Consider the following 21,769-nt stretch of genomic DNA (forward strand, 5'->3'; position numbering starts at 1 on the left):
TTCAGATACACTTTTTCAATCTCAGTCTCACCTGTTTATTTTGGTTTCTTCATGGTTTTCATTTCAGTTTCAGCATAAGTCACATCACTGGGTCCTGGACCATCTGTGAAAGAGGGAAAAAAACCTCATTCTTTCCCCACAGTCATTTACCATCATAATCCTTTTAAAGAACTCTGCAGGGCATTACTCAGACATCCCACACTACAGGCCTCCAGTCACACCCTGTAGTCTTCCATCAGGCAGACACTTCACTGCTTAACCCCACACAGACTACTCTCATTAACTATAAAGCTTAACCCAATACAAACTACTGTCCTTAACCAATTACAATGATGTGTTTTGTGTGGTCTATAATTTCCCAGAGGCCAGAGAAAACATTGATCATGTTTTTCCGAAGAATTTCTATATTGTCCAGATTCCATTGGCATCTTATCACTTAGTATATAAAAAACATTTTCACTACTTTTGTTGCCACGTTTGTCACTAATGTTGTTAGAAACACTGACAAATTTACACATTTCCAAGATGCAAAATAAAGAGCAAAAGTAAATTAGTGTTTAATAAAACCAGTTTCTTGCTTTATCTGGCATTTATGAAGTGGAGCTGTGATGTTCTACTGCTTACCCTTTTCTGACTTCTGTTTCAGTTCTGAGTACATCACATCAGTGCCCTCCCTGGTCTTCTCTAACAGAGCACAACACACATGCATTAGCTTTCACCACAAAAAAACAAGGTATATATATTTCATACACAAGCCCATCGCCCCACCTGTTTGTTTTGGTTTCTTCTTGGGTTTCATTTTAATTTGAGCATAAGTCACATCACTGAATCCTGCACCAGCATCTATTAAACAGAAAACAAACTGCTTTCCCTCATTTTCATTCTAATTTCATAATCTTTTATTAGTGGAATTACTGAGTGCAGAGGAAAAAAAATACACTGTAAAGTTTAAAATATTCCAAAGTCATAGCAGTCAGATCAGATTTGGTGGGAATTATTTGGCTCATATCACATGCACATGCTGTGTACTGACAGCTTTGAGTGAGAAGAATGTGAGGCTTGAGTGTGAGGAGTGAGAGGTTTCAGTAAGAGGAGTGAGAGGTTTGAGTGTGAGGAGTGAGAGGTTTCAGTAAGAGGAGTGAGAGGTTTGAGTGTGAGGAGTGAGAGGTTTCAGTAAGAGGAGTGAGAGGTTTGAGTGTGAGGAGTGAGAGGTTTCAGTAAGAGGAGTGAGAGGTTTGAGTGTGAGGAGTGAGAGGTTTCAGTAAGAGGAGTGAGAGGAGTGAGTGTGAGGAGTGAGAGGTTTCAGTGAGAGGAGTGAGAGGAGTGAGTGTGAGGAGTGAGAGGTTTCAGTAAGAGGAGTGAGAGGTTTGAGTGTGAGGAGTGAGAGGTTTCAGTGAGAAGAATGTGAGGTTTGAGTGTGAGGAGTGAGAGGTTTCAGTAAGAGGAGTGAGAGGTTTGAGTGTGAGGAGTGAGAGGTTTCAGTGAGAGGAGTAAAATATTTCAGAGAGAGGTTGTGAAAGGAGTAAGATGCTTGAACTGGAGGGATGAAAGGTTTGCTTGAGTGAGAGGTTGCTTTCTTTACACATGTTTGAAAGTCCATCTTTGAGTCAGACTAAAAACAGCACATTTTATTCTGAAATTTATAGTGACAAATATACTAACAAAGAGGATCACGTAATATTTATACATTGATTTCCAACCACATACACTACAGGCCAAATGTTTATGGCCAAACTCATCCCAAACCAACACTATAGGGTTCTGATCAGATGATTGTGCGGTACCTTTTGTCATAGCACCACAAACACAATTACATCCCTCCCTTATGTTTCACAATGCAGACCACACATGCTGCCATCTGACCAAAGAGCAGATTTCCAGTGTTCTAGTGTGCATTGGCTGCGTTCTTTTGCCCAAGACCTGCTAGCTGCTAGAGATCAGTAAAGCATGTATTTCAGATGAAATCTGTGGTTCTGTTAACTGGTGATTTATTAGGCTAATGACTTTAATATGCTTGTCCTTTTCAGTAGAGGTACCTTCCTTTCCTGGGGTATCTGCATAGGAGCCAGTTTCATTGCAGCAACTGGTGGTTTTGGCCACTGCATTTGTAAACAAAACAAAACAACAAACAAACAAACAAACAAAAAAAACAACTTTCAGAGCTTTTGCTATTTTCTTAACTGATATAAATCCCTTCGGTATCTACTCTACCTTGCTAAATATAAATAATTATCTCAGGTATTTAGACTAGGGTATGTTTTGAGAATAATTTATAGCATTTCTGTTATCTTTGTTTTCTCATAAACTGTTGTCTATGCATTTGTACGTATATAATTAGGTTAAAATTACTATATGAAAGAAAATAATTTAATTTTCGGTAGATGTGTCCAAACAGATACTGTACATCAACTGTGACTGCTACTGGTGTCCAACTGATATTACTGCGAATGATCTGTCAGCAATCGTTAAATGAACTATAACCCTGGGTTACAGTTATTGATGGTGGTAAACAACATGTCTTAACATTACAGTAGTCATGTGAACCTTATAGCTCATAAAAAAACAAGGGCAAAAATTTCAAACATTCAAGAACTGATTGTATATTTGTATCTGTAAGTCTGCAAGATACAGTCTGTTAGTTTCTCTCCAACTCTCTCACTTATACACACACACACACACACACACACACACACACACGATTGTAGTAAAATTGTTGATATTGGGCTTTATTCCTTTGTTTTGGTGTTTTTGCTTTAAACCTTTGAGTAAACCACAACACTTGACCCATACATAGTATCATAATAACAATAATAATAATAATAATAATAGAGTTCATAATTTAGGGTGATACTGTATGGAAAAAAGAGACAGTGTTAAGTGTCCCTCCATTCAGTCTTGTGTTCTTTTAAAATAATTTGTATTAGGTGGTATGTACCTTTACTGTGAAGTTTCAAGTTTTTCAGCTCTTTTTTTGAGAAAGTTCCATCAGTTGGGCCTGTTAATGTATTATCTGACATTAACATCAGATGTCAGATATTTAGTCAGTGTTCTTACTGCGGATATGCAGAGTTCTTACCATTTCCTGTGTGTTTTGTTTTATTATTCACAGCATATGCATACATGTCATTGTTGGATGAAGCAGTAAAATCATTACAAACATAACAGGGCAGCCATTAAAGTAGTACATTTATTTGAGGTGAACTCTACCTGTAATCCTGTTACCAACATTGGCATAAATCAGATCACCTCCTATTAAAGAGGAAAGAAGGCCGTGTAAATAAAAGTGTTCATTTGAACAAAAAGCTGGTGGGTTCAGTAGAAACAGACCAACCTGCTTGCAGCAGTGAGGTTCCTGAAAGAGAGCTCCCAGGCCCAGTCCAACTCTGCCTCTGGCCCGTGGTCTGGCTAGTGTTCTTGAGATGTCCAGTAGGGGCAGACAGAGATCTTGTACCTCCTCACACAGTAAAGCAGTTGCAATGTTAATAGGATCACTGTTCAAGTTCATTTAACAGTTAATGAAAGGGGATAAAAACACTTTTTATGCTGTAATTTGACAATGTTTCTGACAGCAAGAACACAATCACCATGGTGTACAGAAGTAATGTGTCTATAAATAGTCTGTGTATAACTGTCATATGCTACAGATACATGGATGCTTTCAAACCTTTGTTCTTCTTGTAGCTCAGGAACAGGATAAGTATAATAATGAGCAACAAGGTTAAACTGATTCCCACAGCCGGTCCAACTATTCCACCACTGGATCCAGGACTTAAGACTCTGGAAGCAGTGACATAAGTTTGAATTTACATTCAGAGCACTTTGTTTACTGAAATAATGTAAAATAAATCAAATCTCATGAAATGTATTTCTCACTTCTGACTGAGACCCAGCTCTTTGGTGACTCTTTTCTCTCTGGGTATTCACAGTGGTAGAGACCCTCATCTGATTTTGAGATGGTATGGATGATTATCTGTCCTGTGGTTTGGTTCCAAAAGAGTGATCCATCTTTATAGAAGAAGGATATGAGATTAGAAGATGTTTTGTTCAATAAACATCATAGAGTCAGAGAATCTCCCTGAGTCACAGGACATACAGGACTGTCTAGGATTACATCACCATCTGTAAAAAAGAAATGCAGAAAACATAAAATGGGGAAAACACACACAGGCATTTTCACATGCACGAAATATTATTCATCTAATACTACAAACTAATATAGTAGTAGAGTTATTATATTCTATCACCAGTCCTATGGTTCCTGTGATAAAAATGACTGGAGACCCACCATGCACTGTGATGTTGACAGGTTTACTGCTCCCTCCAGATTTAGACTGACACCAGTACACTCCAGTGTGGGCTGTGGAGAGAGAGCTGATGTTGCATGTAGAGCTTGTAACTGATCTCCTGTCTGATGGACAGTCTGACACACTCCTATCTTATGAGTCCTGCATGACTCTCCATGTAGTAGAGTTCCTCTGGTCCTCACAGCTCAGTGAGAGAGAGTGACCACTGAAGTGTTGAGTTCTGTTGGGAATGATGATCAGAGAGACTAGAGAAGACACACCTGCCAAATCAGACAAATCAAATGTTGCACAATACTGTTAAACTAATGCCACATGCACGAACTGTTCACTGTACTGTAGGAAAACTGATGGTTTAACTGATAGAAAATACTCACATTCATACTCTACAGTATTTTAAAATAACTAAATGATGGTATTTCTGTATTTAACCACCTTACTCCTAAACAAACCCTGTACACACCTGAGCTCAGTTCTCATCTCCTCACACTCTCTATTCACTCTGAGCCTTTTTGCAGTCCTTAATTCTACAGCTTTTTCTTGACACTGTATTGTTAACTGCATTGTCTTCATACACTGTAATGTTAACTGTATTGTCTTCTTAACTCTATTGTTCCAGTGTAAAAGCAGCAGTCCTCCCTCACTCATGCAGGTGCTGCCTTGTACATGATGTCACTGGGAGATCCTGCTTGTTTCTGTAGCTGGAATTCAGTGAAGCCTCTCAAACTGTCTATGTAGTTTACTAAGAGTGTGCAGATATCAGCCTCTGAGCCAAAACCAGCCTTGTGCCACCACTGTTATCTGCATGTTGTTTATATGTTCAGCTGTATACAGTATCACTATCACAGAAACTCTCTTACCAGTAATGTTTACCCAGAGCGCATCACTGTAGTGTGTGTAGTAGACTGGATTTCCTCTGCCAGCTCTACACCAGTACTGGCCTCCATCAGAAAGCTTCACTGCACTGATGGTGTAGGAGCGTGTTGCAGTGTTGGTCTCATTCTCAGGGTTCTGTGTGTGTTTGGACCAGTAAAACCTCCATCCAGTAGACTGCTCCAGCCTACAGTACAGAGTCACTGGGTTTCCCATTAGTGCAGCTCCTTGAGGGCTAGATGTGAGTTGCTTATCACAGACTGCTGCTCTTTCCACTGGTCACATGGTTCAGCCCGCAGCCTGCAGTGGGAATTCCCTGTTATTGTTCTTGTTTGGAGCCTCACCTCTGGTGTCTGCACAGACCTGCACATGGTTTAGTGTGTATTGTGTGTATTTAAACTGATGTTGGCACGTGCAGTTTTGTCAGTCGTTGAACATGTATAAGTACGTTTGTCGTCGCTCGTTAGTGTTAGTGTTCATGATGTTTCATGTGCTTCGTTCTCACAGTTTAAGTGCCCTTGTCTTCTGTGTTTCTCAATAAATGTCTATTACCGTCGAGGGAGTCTGAGCGACCTGCTCCTTGACCTGCAGCATTCGAGCCGTTACATCGCTGAGTATTGTTTAGCTAAAGTATTAACCCAAACATGCCAATTATATGGACTACCATTTTTTCTCCTTAGAGAAATGTGCAATAATTACATTTTCTCCTGTTTTAGTATGATGTTGGTTACATTTGATTTAGTGTGTCTTTATTTTATTTTAAGGTGCCAGTTTTTCTCTATCATCACCAAAACATTTTCATTATCAGAACACCATGTAATTACTGCCACGCAACTTAATTCACAGCCAAAGGAGTTTTAAAACTGTTTTATTTTCAATGTTGTGCTTTTATATGAAAAACATAATGAAATACCTTTCAAGAAAAAAAATCTAAAATTTTCTACATATTAAACAAATGTGTATTTTGTAGAACACAGAAAATAATGTTTTGGTTGTGCAAACATGAGAAATATGTGATGTGTTTATAATGGTTACAATACAAATTATCTGCTTGTTTTATGATACATTTTTCCACACAGTTTTATGTAAACCTTTCCAGCTTCAGTACTGAAATAAATCAAAGGTTTCCTTCTAAAATGTATTTGTGAATATCCTTTTTTAAAATCATCTATAGATTGGGCTTTATTTATCAATGCATATTATGATATGAGTGATGGGCAGCAAACTGTCATTGTTTCACTTCCATGGATGGTAACACATGATGTGTGAGTCTTAATTTGATATTATCATTAATATTATTTACACATATATAGTGCCTTTCTAATACCAAAAGGCGCTTTACAATCTACAAACTAGCTACTTCGCTACATTTTGCTAAACTATGAAGTGCACCTTTATTTTTTGGCTATAGTTAGCACTGCTTTGTTATTTAAATATTTGTGAATCATGATGGAGGATTTTGCTAATGTTAACACAATTAACTAAGGTGTTTTCTGTATTAATATTAATACAGAATTAATATTAGCTAGCTAGCTATATATCTATGTTAACAATAACATTAGCTATCTACCTAGCAACCTAGTATAGTACCTACCTTATTTGCATCTGTACACAAATAATGCATTTGGTGTCTTTCTATAAAAACATACAGTGTGAACTCATAGATAGATCTACATAGATAGATCTTTTTTTTTAAATCCTTTTAGAGAGGTTTAGAGAAAACTGTGTTGGGAACAAGGCCAAAAAAGCCCAATACTGGAAAGGTATATGGTAGGCAGGGAAGATCTTTTATTATTTTCGTTTCTTTGGCACCGTCCACAATGTCCACCTGTACTTCTTGACCACTCAAGATTTTCTCTCATTCCTTAAACCATGTGCTCTCACCATTGATGTCTGCTTTTAATCGCTACACATAAATAGGCATAAACACAGAAGTTATTGGTGTTGGTTTCATGCTCGGTTACTTTACACACACACACACACACACACACGCGCACACACACACACACACACACACACACACACACACACACACACACACACACACACACCTCATAGGACTGTTACAACCTGTTGTCTTGCCATCAACCAGGAGCATGTAACAAAGAAGAAATCAAGAGTTAAACTTTTCTTTTTAAACTAAGCCAATAACCTCTATAACAGTCATTAAGAGCAAGGATGGGTCACATAACCACTGATACCAAAGCTCCTGTTTCTGAAAGGCCTAACCTAAAAGGCCTCTGACTCTAACTGAACCAGCTCCTAACTACAATCCCATGGGTCAAGAAAACCTGGTCATTTCATTGTCAGTGGCCTACATCACTCATGCAGGGTCAATGGACTAGAAAACAGACTCTCTCTAAAGGCCATCCAGATGATATAACGGAAAATGGACTCTCTCTCTCAGTACTATCCAGATGGTTTGACATTGTCGAGCCTAAAGACTCATAAGGACAGGCATTTCCTTTTTATGTTACCAGCTGGTATAAATAGTTAATTTAACTGTTTATACATCAAAACTGGTCAGTTAACTCCTTCCTATCATCTGCTAAGCAGCCTCTTCAGTCCTAATTAGTTCTCTCTCAGGTTGTTTCAATAAGTTGTCTATTTCTTCTAAGTCTTCCAGATATACTTTGTCACGCTCTCTCAAAACGAATGTTGTTTGGTATTGTTTGATAAGCATGCTCTGCCCTGTTAATCACTCTCACAGATTACTTAAACAGATTTGATTTTCTTTCCATTCTTTTTCTTTCTTTATCAGTTAGCCACTTCAGTCCACATGAATCTACTTTGGGTTAATTTGTTTCCGTTACAGTGTTTGTTACGTATTTTGTACTACAGCGATTTTAGTGAACTCAGTACCTCTGGTCATTAGTAGAATCTTAATCAATGATTTATATGCATGTTCGCCTATCTCTGTTTATCCAATAAATATACCCTTAGAAATAACTCTTGTGAGTAAAGAGTGGTATTCTAATTTTTGGTAGATGAGACATCATGTTATCGAAGTGGTGACCTTTATGGGTTGAGACTGAATTAATAATCATTAATACATTAATTTAAATGATTTCATTTTCCCTGGTAATCAGGGTGGTGCCCAATTATTATCAATTTGGATGGACAATTTATGAAAGTTTTATATTTATCTATGAAAATATCTCATAGATCTCATAGAACATAGATTGCTTTATTATTCCTTAACTTATAGTACTGCTATTCTGTATCTCACAGTGTAGTGTATGGGGTTAAATAATATACCCATTATTAGGTACACGTGGTCTACATTTAACAGTTACATTTATATCTCCGTCAATGTACAATATCAAATATCAGAATACTGCCTTTGCTTATTTATGAAATCTCAACACTGATGCATGTGTGTGACTTCAGGAAGAGAGTGGCAGAGGGGCTTGTAGAGACAAAAGTGCAGATACATAAATCACTATGCAGATGAAAATATAAAACATCACTTACCAGCTGCTGTGATCTTGACTACGTCACTGTAATGTGTGTAGTATTGTCCCCTTCGTGCACCGCAACCATATTCTGAAGTTGCTTCTTCAGAGACTGTCACATCCATTATATTGTTTTTTCTTACAGTGATCCATGATTTTGGCTGCTGAGGGTAAATGTACCATAAAAACATCCATCCAGTAGACTGCTGTACCTCACAGCTTAGAGTAACAGTGTCTCCAGTGTAGACAGACGTCTGAGGCTTAACCTTCACAGTTGGTTTGGGTTTTGCTGATAATATGAAATGATGAAGGTATTAGAATCTCCATTTACAACACGAGGGGAAACTTTATTATTTGTGGAAATAGCAGCATTTGTGCCTAATGTGGCATTTAGATTCAGTGAATTCATTTAGATTCAGATACTAAAACAGCTGCAGTGGTGAAGGTTGGACGTGTAATTTATTATTAAAATTATCAAAGTTGCATAACAAGTATGAAGTATTCCAAAATGAATGCTTGCTGGGTTTAACCAGCTTTTCCAAGTTTCATTCATACTGAACCAAATCCTGCTTATGCACAATATATAAGCACCACCAATCTCTGTATGTATAAAAACAATGATGTATTACAATGAGAGACAAGTGCCAGTGGAGTAGGAAGGGATATATGAATAAATTAAGACTATTTACACTTGGTCTTTTCATGCATCGTGTATCAGGAATGTCCAATTGAAAGCAAACTGTACATTGTACTATCACATCAGTTTGATCACCATAATTTTAAGAGAGCAAATTCATTATGAAGATATTGGTCTCTGATTGCAAGTTCAAAATAACAGTATTCTTTTTTCACTTTTAAAATAATTTGCTGTTGCCAGTGAAACTTTATAGTGACGGCACAATGGGAGTCACTGAAAGGAGCAGTGAAGGGGATGTGTAGGGTCCTTTATTATGGAAGCAGCATCTTTCCTCTCAACACACCATCTGTACAGCTCTGATAGTGGACTTTGCCTTTCTGATTATTTATTCTCACCTGGTTTTACTCTTGGCAGTGAGAAAGGTGCACTAGGATGTAATATTGCAAAGTTGATCTGATTAAACAAGGGATTTAATCAACGAATTAAGCATTGTTGATATTTCATATATACAAAATCATCATGTTGGGAGAAGGACAAACATTCATCTATTTCTGTGTTCATATATTTATAGGCTTCAACCTGCTCTACTACCCTGAATTTGATCTCTAGAGGTTCAAAAAGAGGATGAAAAGAGTTAATTTCTTGATTCTGTACACAGCACAACTACTCAGTAGTAGCTGAGGACACTTCTCCAAGTGAAGGGTAGTCCTCATACTATGTGTCACACTCACCCTGAGACACAGAGTGAGCAGCATTTATGCAACATTTATGGCACACAGTGTCTCTACCTGGGAAGTTTTTCCATGAAACTTTCTTCCCTACAAGACATCTACCACGGTCTTATTGTACAGGTTCTGTTTGATTTGGTTGACAGTTTTTTTGTCACATCTCTCATACTTTTGATACTGAGATGAATTCCTGATTGTCATCTTGCTTCTGATGGCATCTCATTTCATGTCAGGGGTTTTTCCTGCATCTACACTACAGTGTAACACAGCGTGTTGATTTTTCACAGTCTCATTTTCACATATTTTTAGTATAGACAAGGCTAGAGCTAAATCAGCATCTACCTGAAGAAGTTCAGTCAGTGTCTTTTTCCAACTTCTGTTCTTTCCCTGATTAATTCTTCAATATTGTGCTAACATTTCAATGCTTTCATCATTTATGAACAGCTATGATAAATTCCATTGTACTTTCCCCTCTTCCTGGCACTGATAATTAAACTGGGCTCTCTCAAATACTGTATGATGCTTACCAAAACAGAGCTGCGTTTTGATGTATTTCCTTTTTGTCTAACTCAGTCATTGACATACAGAGAATACTGTCTGCATCATCTCTCATGGCCAAGATTTCACCTGGTGTTCTTTCGTTTTTAATAAGCAGTTGAGATTTACTGTCAGATCCATGTGGGCCACTCTGATGTGTTAGTTAAGTTAAAGGGCCCTGAATGTGTTGTGCATTGCCAAAATTGCAATTATCTTTTTTTTCAGTGGTTGGTAGCTAATATTCTAGTAATATTTTGATTGGCATTGTGAATCTATGCTGTTCACTCATGTTTTGCAAACAATTATCTCCTCTCTTTTACTTCATTTCTAGTGTTCCTTATATAGCTAAACATTGATTGTTAAAATAAAACACACATATATGACTTACACAACATTGCCAACTTGTCACCATGTGAAAACAGTACTTATTTAGCAGGCACAAGCAGATTCTCAATGACCTGCACATCTATATGAACAAAAATGGATTTAAAACAGTATTTCAAATTAAAATAAATTATATGAAGCCATAGCGCAGACAAAGTCAAGACAAAAGCTGGCAACAAAATCTATATGCTGAGGACATGATGCTGTGCTGTGTATTAAGATCAGCAGCTCTAAAGTTCACACATAAAAGCAGTAAAGATGAGCTCTGCATTTCCTGCTAAGACTAGAAAACTTTAGAAACAAGAAAGCTTCAGTAGAACCTCTAAATAAATAGTGGGATTGGCAGAAACACAACAAAACGAAAGACGCATATTCTGCAATGTGTTGCTATCTATAGGTTAAACACTTTGTCACTACTGTGTGTCTGTCTTAGCACCAATACAAAATGTTGAACCCTATTTCTATTTCCATAGAACAGCGCCCTCTCATCATCACGGAGAGTGACGTGAGGAGAGTGTTTAAAAGGGTGAATACCAGGAAGGCGGCGGGACCAGACGGGAGAGTCCTCAAAGCCTGCGCAGACCAGCTAGCTCCGGTATTCACAAACATCTTCAATCTCTCCCTGACGCTCGGTATCGTCCCGTCCAGCTTCAAGCGATCCACCATCGTCCCCGTCCCGAAGAAACCTCGACCCTCCAGCCTCAATGACTACCGCCCTGTTGCCTTCACATCAGTCGTGATGAAATGCTTTGAAAAGCTAGTCAGTGATTTCATCACATCTTCACTGCCAGCCTCCATGGACCCACTGCAGTTTGCATACCGTCACAACTGCTCCATTGTTGACGCAATTGCACATCTGCTCCACACCACACTGACCCACCTGGACAAAGGGAGGGGCAATTATGTTAAAATGCTGTTTGTGGACTACAGTTCAGCATTTAACACTATCATCCCCTCCCTACTCACTACTAAGTTGGAGGATCTAGGACTGCATACATCCCTGTGCGACTGGATCTCTAACTTCCTAACAGACAGACCACAATCAGTACGGGTGGGCGACTGTGCCTCATCCACCCTCACCCTCAGCACTGGAGCTCCTCAAGGTTGTGTCCTAAGCCCCCTGCTCTACTCACTGTACACCTACGACTTCACAGCCACTTCCAGCTCCATCATTGTCAAGTTTGCTGACGACACTGTTGTCATGGGCCTGATCTCGGACAACAATGAGAGGGCCTACCTGGAGGAGATTATACACCTGGAAAACTGGTGCCAGGAAAATAATCTCCTCCTAAACGTCAGTAAGACAAAGGAGCTGATCGTGGATTGCAGCAAGAAGCAGGAGCGGCAATACCAACCTGTGATGATCAATGGAACCACGGTGGAGAGAGTAGATCGTTTCAGGTACCTTGGTGTTCACATCTCGCAGGACCTGTCCTGGTCCTGCCATACCAACTCCCTGGCAAAGAAGGCTCGTCAGCATCTTTACCACCTCACAAGATGCCTAATTACTTCAGACTGCCCTCCAAGGTACTGCGGAACTTCTACACCTGCACTATCGAGAGCATCCTCACAGGGAACATCACAGTCTGGTTTGGGAACAGCACCAAGTAGGACAGACAAGCACTCCAAAGGGTGGTGCGCTCAGCAGAGCGCATCACTCATACGGAACTTCCTGACCTGCAGACCATCTACTACAAGCGGTGCCAGACCAAGGCCAGGAGGATTGTGAAGGACCCCACCTATCCCAACAATAGGCTCTTCTCTCTGTTGAGGTCAGGGAAGTGCTTTCGCTCCCTAAAAATCAAGACAGAGAGACTGAAGAGGAGCTTCTTCCCACAGGCCATTCGGACCCTGAATCAGGGAAACTGATAAACTGTGGGGACCACCACCACCATGTAACATAACTGTAAATATATTCAATTACCACCATGTAACATAACTGTAAATATATTCAATTACCACCATGTAACATATAACTGTAAATATGTCAATTACAAGATGGGAGTGTACATTCTGTACATTGTGCACATACATATATACATATCCATATATACATTGTACATCGTGTATATAAACATAATATACATATATTGTACATACATTGTTAATATATTTTTGTATATATATATAGAATATATATTTCTCTATGCACCCCCTGTTTTTCTTTTTCCTCAGTTTGGACAGAGCAATCAACCATTTCACTGTGAATTATACAGTGTATGACTATGTATTTATCATTTAGACCAATTCTGCTCTAATGTGTTCATTCCTGACCTACTGAGAGCACCATATTTATCACTTAACTAGTTGCTTCTCCCAGATGCAGTTCACACTGTACGTCTTTTCTGTTCAGACTAGTATAAAGCTCCATATCAGTCCACATTTCCAGTTGGCCAGCCATATCTGCAAATGGACTACTTTCTAAATTAATCCACTTCTTTCTGGAATTTACTGTAAAGTCCCTGAAGTGACCTGTGCAGCCACTATCTGTTATGTATCAGAATAAATTACATGGTTTGTTTGAAAACTCTGTATTCAGTGGTCAGAATGAAACTGTATCTCATCTGGACACTGAAACTGAATGTTCTACAAAGAGATGAAGATTCAAAATACTCACCCATCACATTCAGTGTAACAGTGTTACTGAATTCAGTACTCAGTTGGTACTCTTGGGTCATCCGGGTTCCCTTGCAAGAAAACCTAGCATTTTCTTCCACTTTAAATGTGTATTGACTTGTGCCATAAGCAGAGTGAACTCCATTCTTATACCAGTTGTATGTCCATTCTCTATGGCCATATTCCAGTATTTCACATTTAAGAGTGACAGTCTCCCCTATGAATACTTCCTTCCAGTCATGTTGTAATGTAAGTGTAGCTTTTGGTCATTCTGTAAGAACACAATATTACAAGATTTGTTTTTTAGTGTTAATGTCTCTGATCCACACTATATAATAAACACTTTAGCAAAAGAGGTCCATTTGCTATAGTTATCTGCCTGGTTTGGCACAATATCTAAATTGTTTCCATTTTCAGCTGTGGAAAGGAATGGGTCATTTTTTAGCTGAATGACTGCTGTGACACTTTACCTTGGATTGCCATGGCACACATTATGTGCACTAATAAGAAAGAAATACAAATTGTTCTTTTATAAGTATTTTTCTTACTCTCCCTTTAATACCTATTATCATAACACAATACACATGGTGTATAGAGTGGCTAATTACTGATGTACAATGTACAGCGATTGGTCTCACCTATTGTCCACACCCCTGCCTGCACACCTGCACACTCTCATGCTCATCGTGAACTATTTAAAAGTCACTTTTACAATCCCCACCATACAAAGTCTCATTAAGATATTTCACAGTGTAAATCTTCTCTCTCATAAATCATTGTCTGCTTGCCACATACTTTCTTTGATCATTTTGTTACTTTGCAGTTGTCTGTCTCTGTTGCTATGGTGTGGGAGCAGCAGGATCTGTCTTCTTCTGTTCATCTACAGGTGTATTTACCTGCATGAGACTCTTCAACACCTCTGATTGTGTACACCTACTCACATGACTGTCTGAACCCTCTTCATTCCTGCTGTACTGCCACCTAGAGACACCTCCTCCTTGTATGTCACATCTGAGAGAGACTGTGTCTCTCATGAATACCTGTGTATCAGGCTTTATGGAGGCCACTGCTTTTGGTCCCACTGTGGACAATAAAATCTTTCTAATATAATCTGAAAAAGAACTACTTTTTATGAGGCTGTTCACAAATATATGTATTATAAACCTACTCGTATCACAAACCAGAGCTGCTTCTTCTATTGCAACAAGTAGATGTGAGACAGATACTCCTCCCAGTACAATCAGAGTGAGAGCTCCACTGGTCTGTGAGTATTTTGGCTCTGCTGACTGTGTTTTCAAATGTCTATTATCGCTAAACCATTTGTACTGCTACTCCATAGCTCAGCTCACATGTGAGAATAACCTCTGCTAGATGAGTACACACTCAGATGACTATACTTTTATTTTAGCCTATGGTCTCACTTATCAAAAATGAATACTTTTGTCACATACACTGTCTAACATAATTAATAATACATACTCAAAACATGTGAAATATTTTTTCTAAATAATTTCGGAGTCCAAGTGTTGGGTAAATAAAATAGTGCACATACTTGTTACTGTGATCTTGGCCACACTGGAATATGTGTTGTAGTTTCCCCTTCAGGCTCTGCAATAATAATCGGAAGCTCCTACATCAGAAACTGTCACACGTATTGTGATTGTGTGTTCATCTACTCTGGTCCTCTTTGTGAGTAGGTCATTGTTTTTGTACCAGAAAAACCCATATCCTACAGACGGCTCTACCTCACAAGTAAGAGTAAGGGTGTCTCCAGTGTAGACAGAGCTCAGAGGTTTCACATTCAAAGTTTGTTCGGGTTTTTCTGTTGATATAAAATGTTGAATGCATCAGATTCTTCCACTACACAAGTAGAAGCTTTTCCACTATAAGATATGCTTCGTGCCAAATGGAGGACTTTGGTTCAATAATATGAAATTATTAATGTATCAGGCTCTGCCTTTACAACACAAGCAGAAGCTTTATCATCTTAAGATGCTTTGTGCATAACACAGTATTTACATTCAGTGTTTACTGAAGACGTTTTAGTGGTGAGGCCTGGTAGGCAACACATTGCCTAAACAGTCAAAGTTGTGTAACAAGTGTAAAATATTTGTATTCCAAAGTTGAAGCTGGGTGATCTTGATTTTCCTCTTGATGTTTCATGAGTGCTGAACCAAATCCTGCTTAGTGTGCTGTATATGTGCATAAGCAATTATACACCCCTGTCTGTATAATAAATAAATAAGCACACATCTATCAGAGTATGAGACAAGTCCCACTGGAGTAGGAAGAGACACAAATGCAAAAATTGAGAAATAATGCACTACAACGTAACACAGGCTGTTGATGTTCCAAACATGGCTAAACATTCATTGCTAAAATAAAACATACTTATACAACTTGCACAACATTGCCAACTTTTATCACCCTGTAAAAATAGCATTTATTTAGCAGACACTGAGGCACAAGTGGTTTCTCACAATATGACCTGTACATCTCTATGAATAAAGATGGATTCAACACACAGTATTTCAAGATAAAATAAATTATATGAAGCCATATAATCAGACAAAAGTCCAGACAAAAGCTGGTAACTCCATGTCTTCTGAGCACATGCTGCTATGCTGTGGTATTAAGATTAGCTCTAAAGTTCACAGTTCAAATTACATAAAAGCAGTAAAGATGAGCTCTGAATTTCCTGATAAACCTAGACAACTTGAGAAACAAGAAAGCTTCAGTAAATAGTCGGATTGGCAGAAACACAACAAAATGAAAGATGAATATTCTGCAATATGTTGTTATCTATGGGTTAAACACTCAGTATTGTGTCTCTCTTACTGTAACGGCATCAGTCCTGCCCACTAGCCTTTCCAAACCCAGAAGTAGTTCACCCTCGCCTGAATACTGATTGATTACACCTGTCTCTCATTTCAGTTTCTTTGATAAGCTCCCTTTTCTCATAGCATCCTCACGAAGTATTGTATTCTCATGTATACCGAGCATTCCTTGTTTCTGTTGCTTTTCCCGGATTTTGACGTCTGCTTCCCACCTAGACGGCACTGAGTTAGAGCTGCCATGCCCTGACCACTGGCTCCACCCTCTCAATTGTTCACGCACAGTTGTAGCTGGGCACCAACACGAGTGTCTGAGTGATGGACTGCAGTCTAGTCAACATCATTCTCAGCTGTGTCACTGGGGCAACCATGCACAGGCAAGGAAAGAAGTTTTTGAATGTTAAGACAGCAGGCCATCTCTACATGCATATGAGTTCTGAGTGGCTCAGATATGAGACCTTTATATTATGTGATGGGGTGAGTGTTCATTCTACTTGTATACTATGGGGTGAAGGTTCGTTCTAACTGCGCTCAGTGAAAGAACATCTTAGAGAAGTGGTGAGAGAGCTGCTCTGACAGATCTGTGAGGGCTGTAGGAAACAGACCAGCAGAACAAGCTGCTGCTCCTGGGAGACGGGTTTGGCTTCACAACCCTCAGCACCAAAAAGGACTCAAGTTAAGGAGTAAGTGGGAGCTGAGTGTTCAGGTAGGGTGCTTCAGTATGAAGACTGGCTACCAGGGTGCTTCAGTATGAAGACTGGCTACCAGGGTGCTTCAGTATGAAGACTGGCTACCAGGGTGCTTCAGTATGAAGACTGGCTACCAGGGTACTTCAGTATGAAGACTGGCTACCAGGGTGCTTCAGTGTGTGTTAGATTAAACGTCAGGCTGTTCTGAGAGACTGTTACACTTGATATTCAGGGTACATCAAGTCTTGTTTAAATAGCTGATGTGCACACATGGATATACTGGTGTGTTAACATTTTGTTATTGTTACTGCTGTTTGTCAGCTGATTCTAAATGGATGAGCTAAACAGACCCAGAAACTCACACTGGCTCATATTATTCTTTTGCACATGTTTTGGAGGAGTTTCTGTTCCTGTCTGCCCTCTTCATGTATGTCTGTGCCTGGCATTACTTTTGTACTTCTCTTTCAGTTTATGTTTTAGTATGGAGCTTGTGGCTATTTGCCTGTAAGTGTGAGGTATGTGTAATAAAGAGCAAAGAGCAAAGTTTCCTGTCTCTGAGTGGGTCAGCTTGCCATAGGGCCACTACAACATTGAATGTAACTGCAATATTTCAGTATATCTTTGGTGGTCAATCTTATCTACCAAGGGCTGTGGTTGCAGGATTTCATTCCAACCAAGGAGCAAACACACTGCTATTACACTCAACCAGCTGGTTTCAGTCTTCATTAAGTGGATTAATCATATTGGGACTGGTCATTTTAGCTGTGTGCACTACCTTCAATGCACTTAACATCTGCAGACCCACTGGCCCGTGTGAATAAAACTGCCCACCTCTAAACTAAATGAAGATATGAGTATGAATCACCTTGAGCTTGTACGATGCAGATGAGCAGAAGTAGCACTAGAAATGTGGAGGAGTAAACAACAGTATGTATTAATATGAAATATTCACTTCTATCACAAGCTCCAAGTGTCTAGAAAAGCAGAATTTGACGAAGTTTCACAGAATCTGTATTAATGCTGTTTCAAACACTATGCTACATTATTCTCAGATCCACATGTAAACTTATCCAAATCAATACTTGTTCATTTTGTACCCTCTTTTATCTGTTATCCTGTCAGTCACTCTTGTGAACAGAAATGTCTTCCAGGAACAGACTAAGTAACACCAATTTTTGAATATCTGTCACTAATGCATGATTAAAGTCCTGAAAACATTAACATACAAATGTACCAATATAAGAATATGCCAACAGATAAATCAAACGCCTGATATAATCAATAAGTAACATTACAATCCAAGTCTTTTCATTCAGCACTAGAACAAATCAGTTGGTCCTTATATTTCTTGAATAAAAACATGTCAAAAGTACCTTAAACTGAAACTCTCTACACTGACTTCAGCATAAAAATAACTTAAAATCCAACTGAGCTACAAAGCTTGATTTAACCACACAGAACTTGATTACTCAGGATCCTTAGACTACATATTAACAACATATTAACATTCACTCTAATAATAACATCATAATGCCATAATTCATTCACAGAGCAGCGCAGAGAGTGGACAGAAGTCCATACTGTCCTGCTAGTGACTGACTGACAGAATGAGAAATAATGAGTGTTAAAGCCTCAGCACTTCCTGTTTTCTTACAGTTAGAGACAGAGAGGTGAGGATGAAAATTCACACATTTCTCATTTTTAGGAAAACTTATTCAAGTTACACTTGAGTACTGCAACATTAGCATATATAAAAATATAAGCAATTGCTACTTCAGCAACTACTTCAATCCTTTGCAATAAATAAATAAGTGGTTCATCTTATTAAATGCAGGGCATACATTTTTGGAGATAGCATTTAATTAAATGAAGTCAGTCATCTACAATACCTTACAGTCTGATACAGTAACAAAGACAACTGGTCAATTAAAAACAGAACTGGCAAATTAGGGATTAATATAATTGCATATACTAAATACAAGTCAAGTAATGGCCATCTTCATGCACAGTACTTTGAAATGAGTGCTAAAATTTGGAATCCTAAAACTACATGTCCAAATATGGTGGTGAGGAGCAATAGCAACAGTAAGTTGCAGAGGAAGTACAGAGTGAACTGTTGCTGGCTCTGCATGTGAAGTGAGAAGGTTCTGACACCTCTAGTGACACCTCTAGTGTCGTGTCAGAGTGTGAAATGTTGTATTATAAAATCAGTGGTTAAGCATGTTGTGTTCATGGGGTTAAACTCTAAACTGCTTGTTGCTTTTACCCATAGAATTGGTCAAATGAGGTATGAAATAAACTTTATCTATCCAGCTCCATCTGTCCTTACTGCGGTGGTCACCATGGAGATGCATGCTGGGACTGAGTGCTGCTGTGTGTCTCTGTTCTCTGTCCTTTACCTGGTGAGCTGGTGCTGAGGACCAGCATGTTGGTAAACTGAGACTGGCCAGTATGTAGGTGACAGTTTGAACTACCAAAACTATTTCAGGGTTGTATCCTTTCATTCAATAATGTGTAACTTTATATACAGGTATCTGAAGTTTAAAAATAGATACATTTAAAGAAGTCATTCATTGTGTTTCAGTTCCATCTCTGCTAGACCAAAATAGAACCTAAACCACATCCTCTTATAAAACAGTATGTCTCTGTCCAACATGTGAATGTGGTATGTAAGTTTGGATGATGTGCTTGTAGCTTTTACTAACTGGCCATGCACACATTTTTGTAAAGTTTTTATGAACATAAATATATTAATACTCATATTGGAATGCTGTTGTGTTCATGCAATTTATGACTGACATTTACCTGACACTTTTTTATCCAAAGCAACTCACAATTATGACTGAGCACAACTTGAGCAATTGAGGGTTAAGGGCCTTGCTCAGGGGCCCAACAGTGGCAACCTGGCAGTGGTGGTGCTTGAACCAGCAACCTTCTGAATACAAATCAAGCACCTTAACTGCTGAGCTACCACTGACTTCACTTGTACACATAGATCATGGTGCACTGAGTTTGCTGTGCTGAGATGCTTCTAACAACTAATACACTATACTGTTCTCAAATATTACTGGTTGAAATAAGTAAAATTACTGAGCCATTGGTTGTTCTGCCACTCTCTCTGCATCCCTTCCCCAGACCAATCAGAGGCCACAAACTGCTAAATCAAGATCAACCTCCCCCACAAACTACTGACCACTGGTTTCCAGTCACTTCCCCCCCTTTACTGTGAAGTCTGTGTGATTTGTAGCCTAGTTCTTTCTGTATCAGTGTTCAGAGAAATACAACTGCACAACTGGAGGCTTTTTAGGTGTCTGTTGAAGGCATCATTATGGCTGTAAGAACTGCTTCTGTGTCCTACACATCTGCAGAAACGGTCGTGCCACCACCCACTACAAAAAAGGAGCTGTTATGCCTCTTGCCTCCCATCCAGTCTCGCTCCAGTGCTCTACTTTTCTGTTCTATTACTCATCTGCCCTACCCCAGCTCACACCCTTAATTTACATCACCTGTGCCTCATTCCCAAACTCATTTATGCACAAGTATTCACTCCTCCTTCATCTTCACCAGTTTTACCAAGTCTCTAAAGTTGTGCACTCAGTTACTGAGCTGTATTCGATTATTCCTGCCTGTTATTCCTGCCCGTATCCAATTATTCCTGCCTGTTGTCTCCCTGGAACTGTACTGTGTGGAACATGGAACACAACCAGAGATTCTTTGTCCAGACTCTATTCTGTGAAGTTCCTCTACAGCGGTTATGCATGTCCATGTCATTTCAGAGATAAGGGTTATAAAACCACAACGTTCAATTTGTTCCTGCCCCACCAAAAATGGTCCTCTACATGTGATACTGAAATATGATGCTGCATTAGCTACATGGACATCTACACAGTCAGTGAAAAGTCCATTCTTTGCCTATTTGCTCACGTATGTGAGTTGAGACACCTTGTTTTGCTGAAAAATACAGGAGCTGCCACATAAGCTACACGTGGTGTGAATGTGCACGTGTAGCTGTTTTATTTTTGTCTTCAGTGAGAAACTAAATGAAAGAGCAGAACTGCTCCTCCCCTTTCTCAGTGACTAAACGCACAGAGCTGAACCAGCATAGAAGCCAAACCACAAGAACTCTCTTAACTCCCTTTATTAGTAAGTGTAAAACCTTGCCAAAAGAATTACAGCTCTGTTCAAGAAAACAAATGGAAACATTTCATAACAGACCCTTATAAATACAACATACTAATTTTCCAAGTTTGTTAAAAATGTAATGTTCTACAGCTAGAATTTGACCCATTATAAACATAAATCATTACTAAATAACAAGTGATAAGGTGGAGCTCAGCAAAGAAACAAATGCTGAAAACCAGTTTTCTTACACTGTTAATGAAAACTTACATGCAATGCAAATTTGCAGGCACACAACATACTGAGAGCCTGTTGCAGCTCAGTGGGAATAGAGCGGGGGACACAAAACTCAGACAAAGCTAAAAAGAGAGAAAAGACACAAAGTAGAATCAGCAACAAGTCAAATGAAAACTAAAGAAAAAAGAGAAACAGAAAATAAAGAAGTCAGAAGGTGAAGAGGCAGTGAAACATCTATTCAGAGTCTAATTAGTGGTCATCAGTGGTTACTGGAATGGGACTCACACATCATTACCAGCTCTGGTTAATGTTACATGATGCTGAAAATAACTGCAGTTAACAGAAAATACGATACCAAC

General features: G+C 39.0%; 1 protein-coding gene across 1 annotated transcript; it reads right to left on the bottom strand.

Annotated features, from left to right (window-relative positions):
- Positions 1-20: 20 nt before the first annotated feature.
- On the bottom strand, positions 21-13,797 carry LOC113568913 (the record flags this gene model as incomplete). The annotated part of the gene is made up of 9 exons (XM_035520008.1): positions 21-103; positions 625-684; positions 769-843; positions 2,936-2,995; positions 3,208-3,249; positions 3,332-3,451; positions 3,874-4,005; positions 8,649-8,918; positions 13,533-13,797. Coding segments are annotated over 9 exons (1,092 nt in total), but the record flags the coding sequence as incomplete, so codon positions are not given.
- Positions 13,798-21,769: the final 7,972 nt, after the last annotated feature.

The sequence above is a fragment of the Electrophorus electricus genome, chromosome 19 (genome assembly GCF_013358815.1).
Source record: "Electrophorus electricus isolate fEleEle1 chromosome 19, fEleEle1.pri, whole genome shotgun sequence".
NCBI classification, from domain to species: domain Eukaryota; kingdom Metazoa; phylum Chordata; class Actinopteri; order Gymnotiformes; family Gymnotidae; genus Electrophorus; species Electrophorus electricus.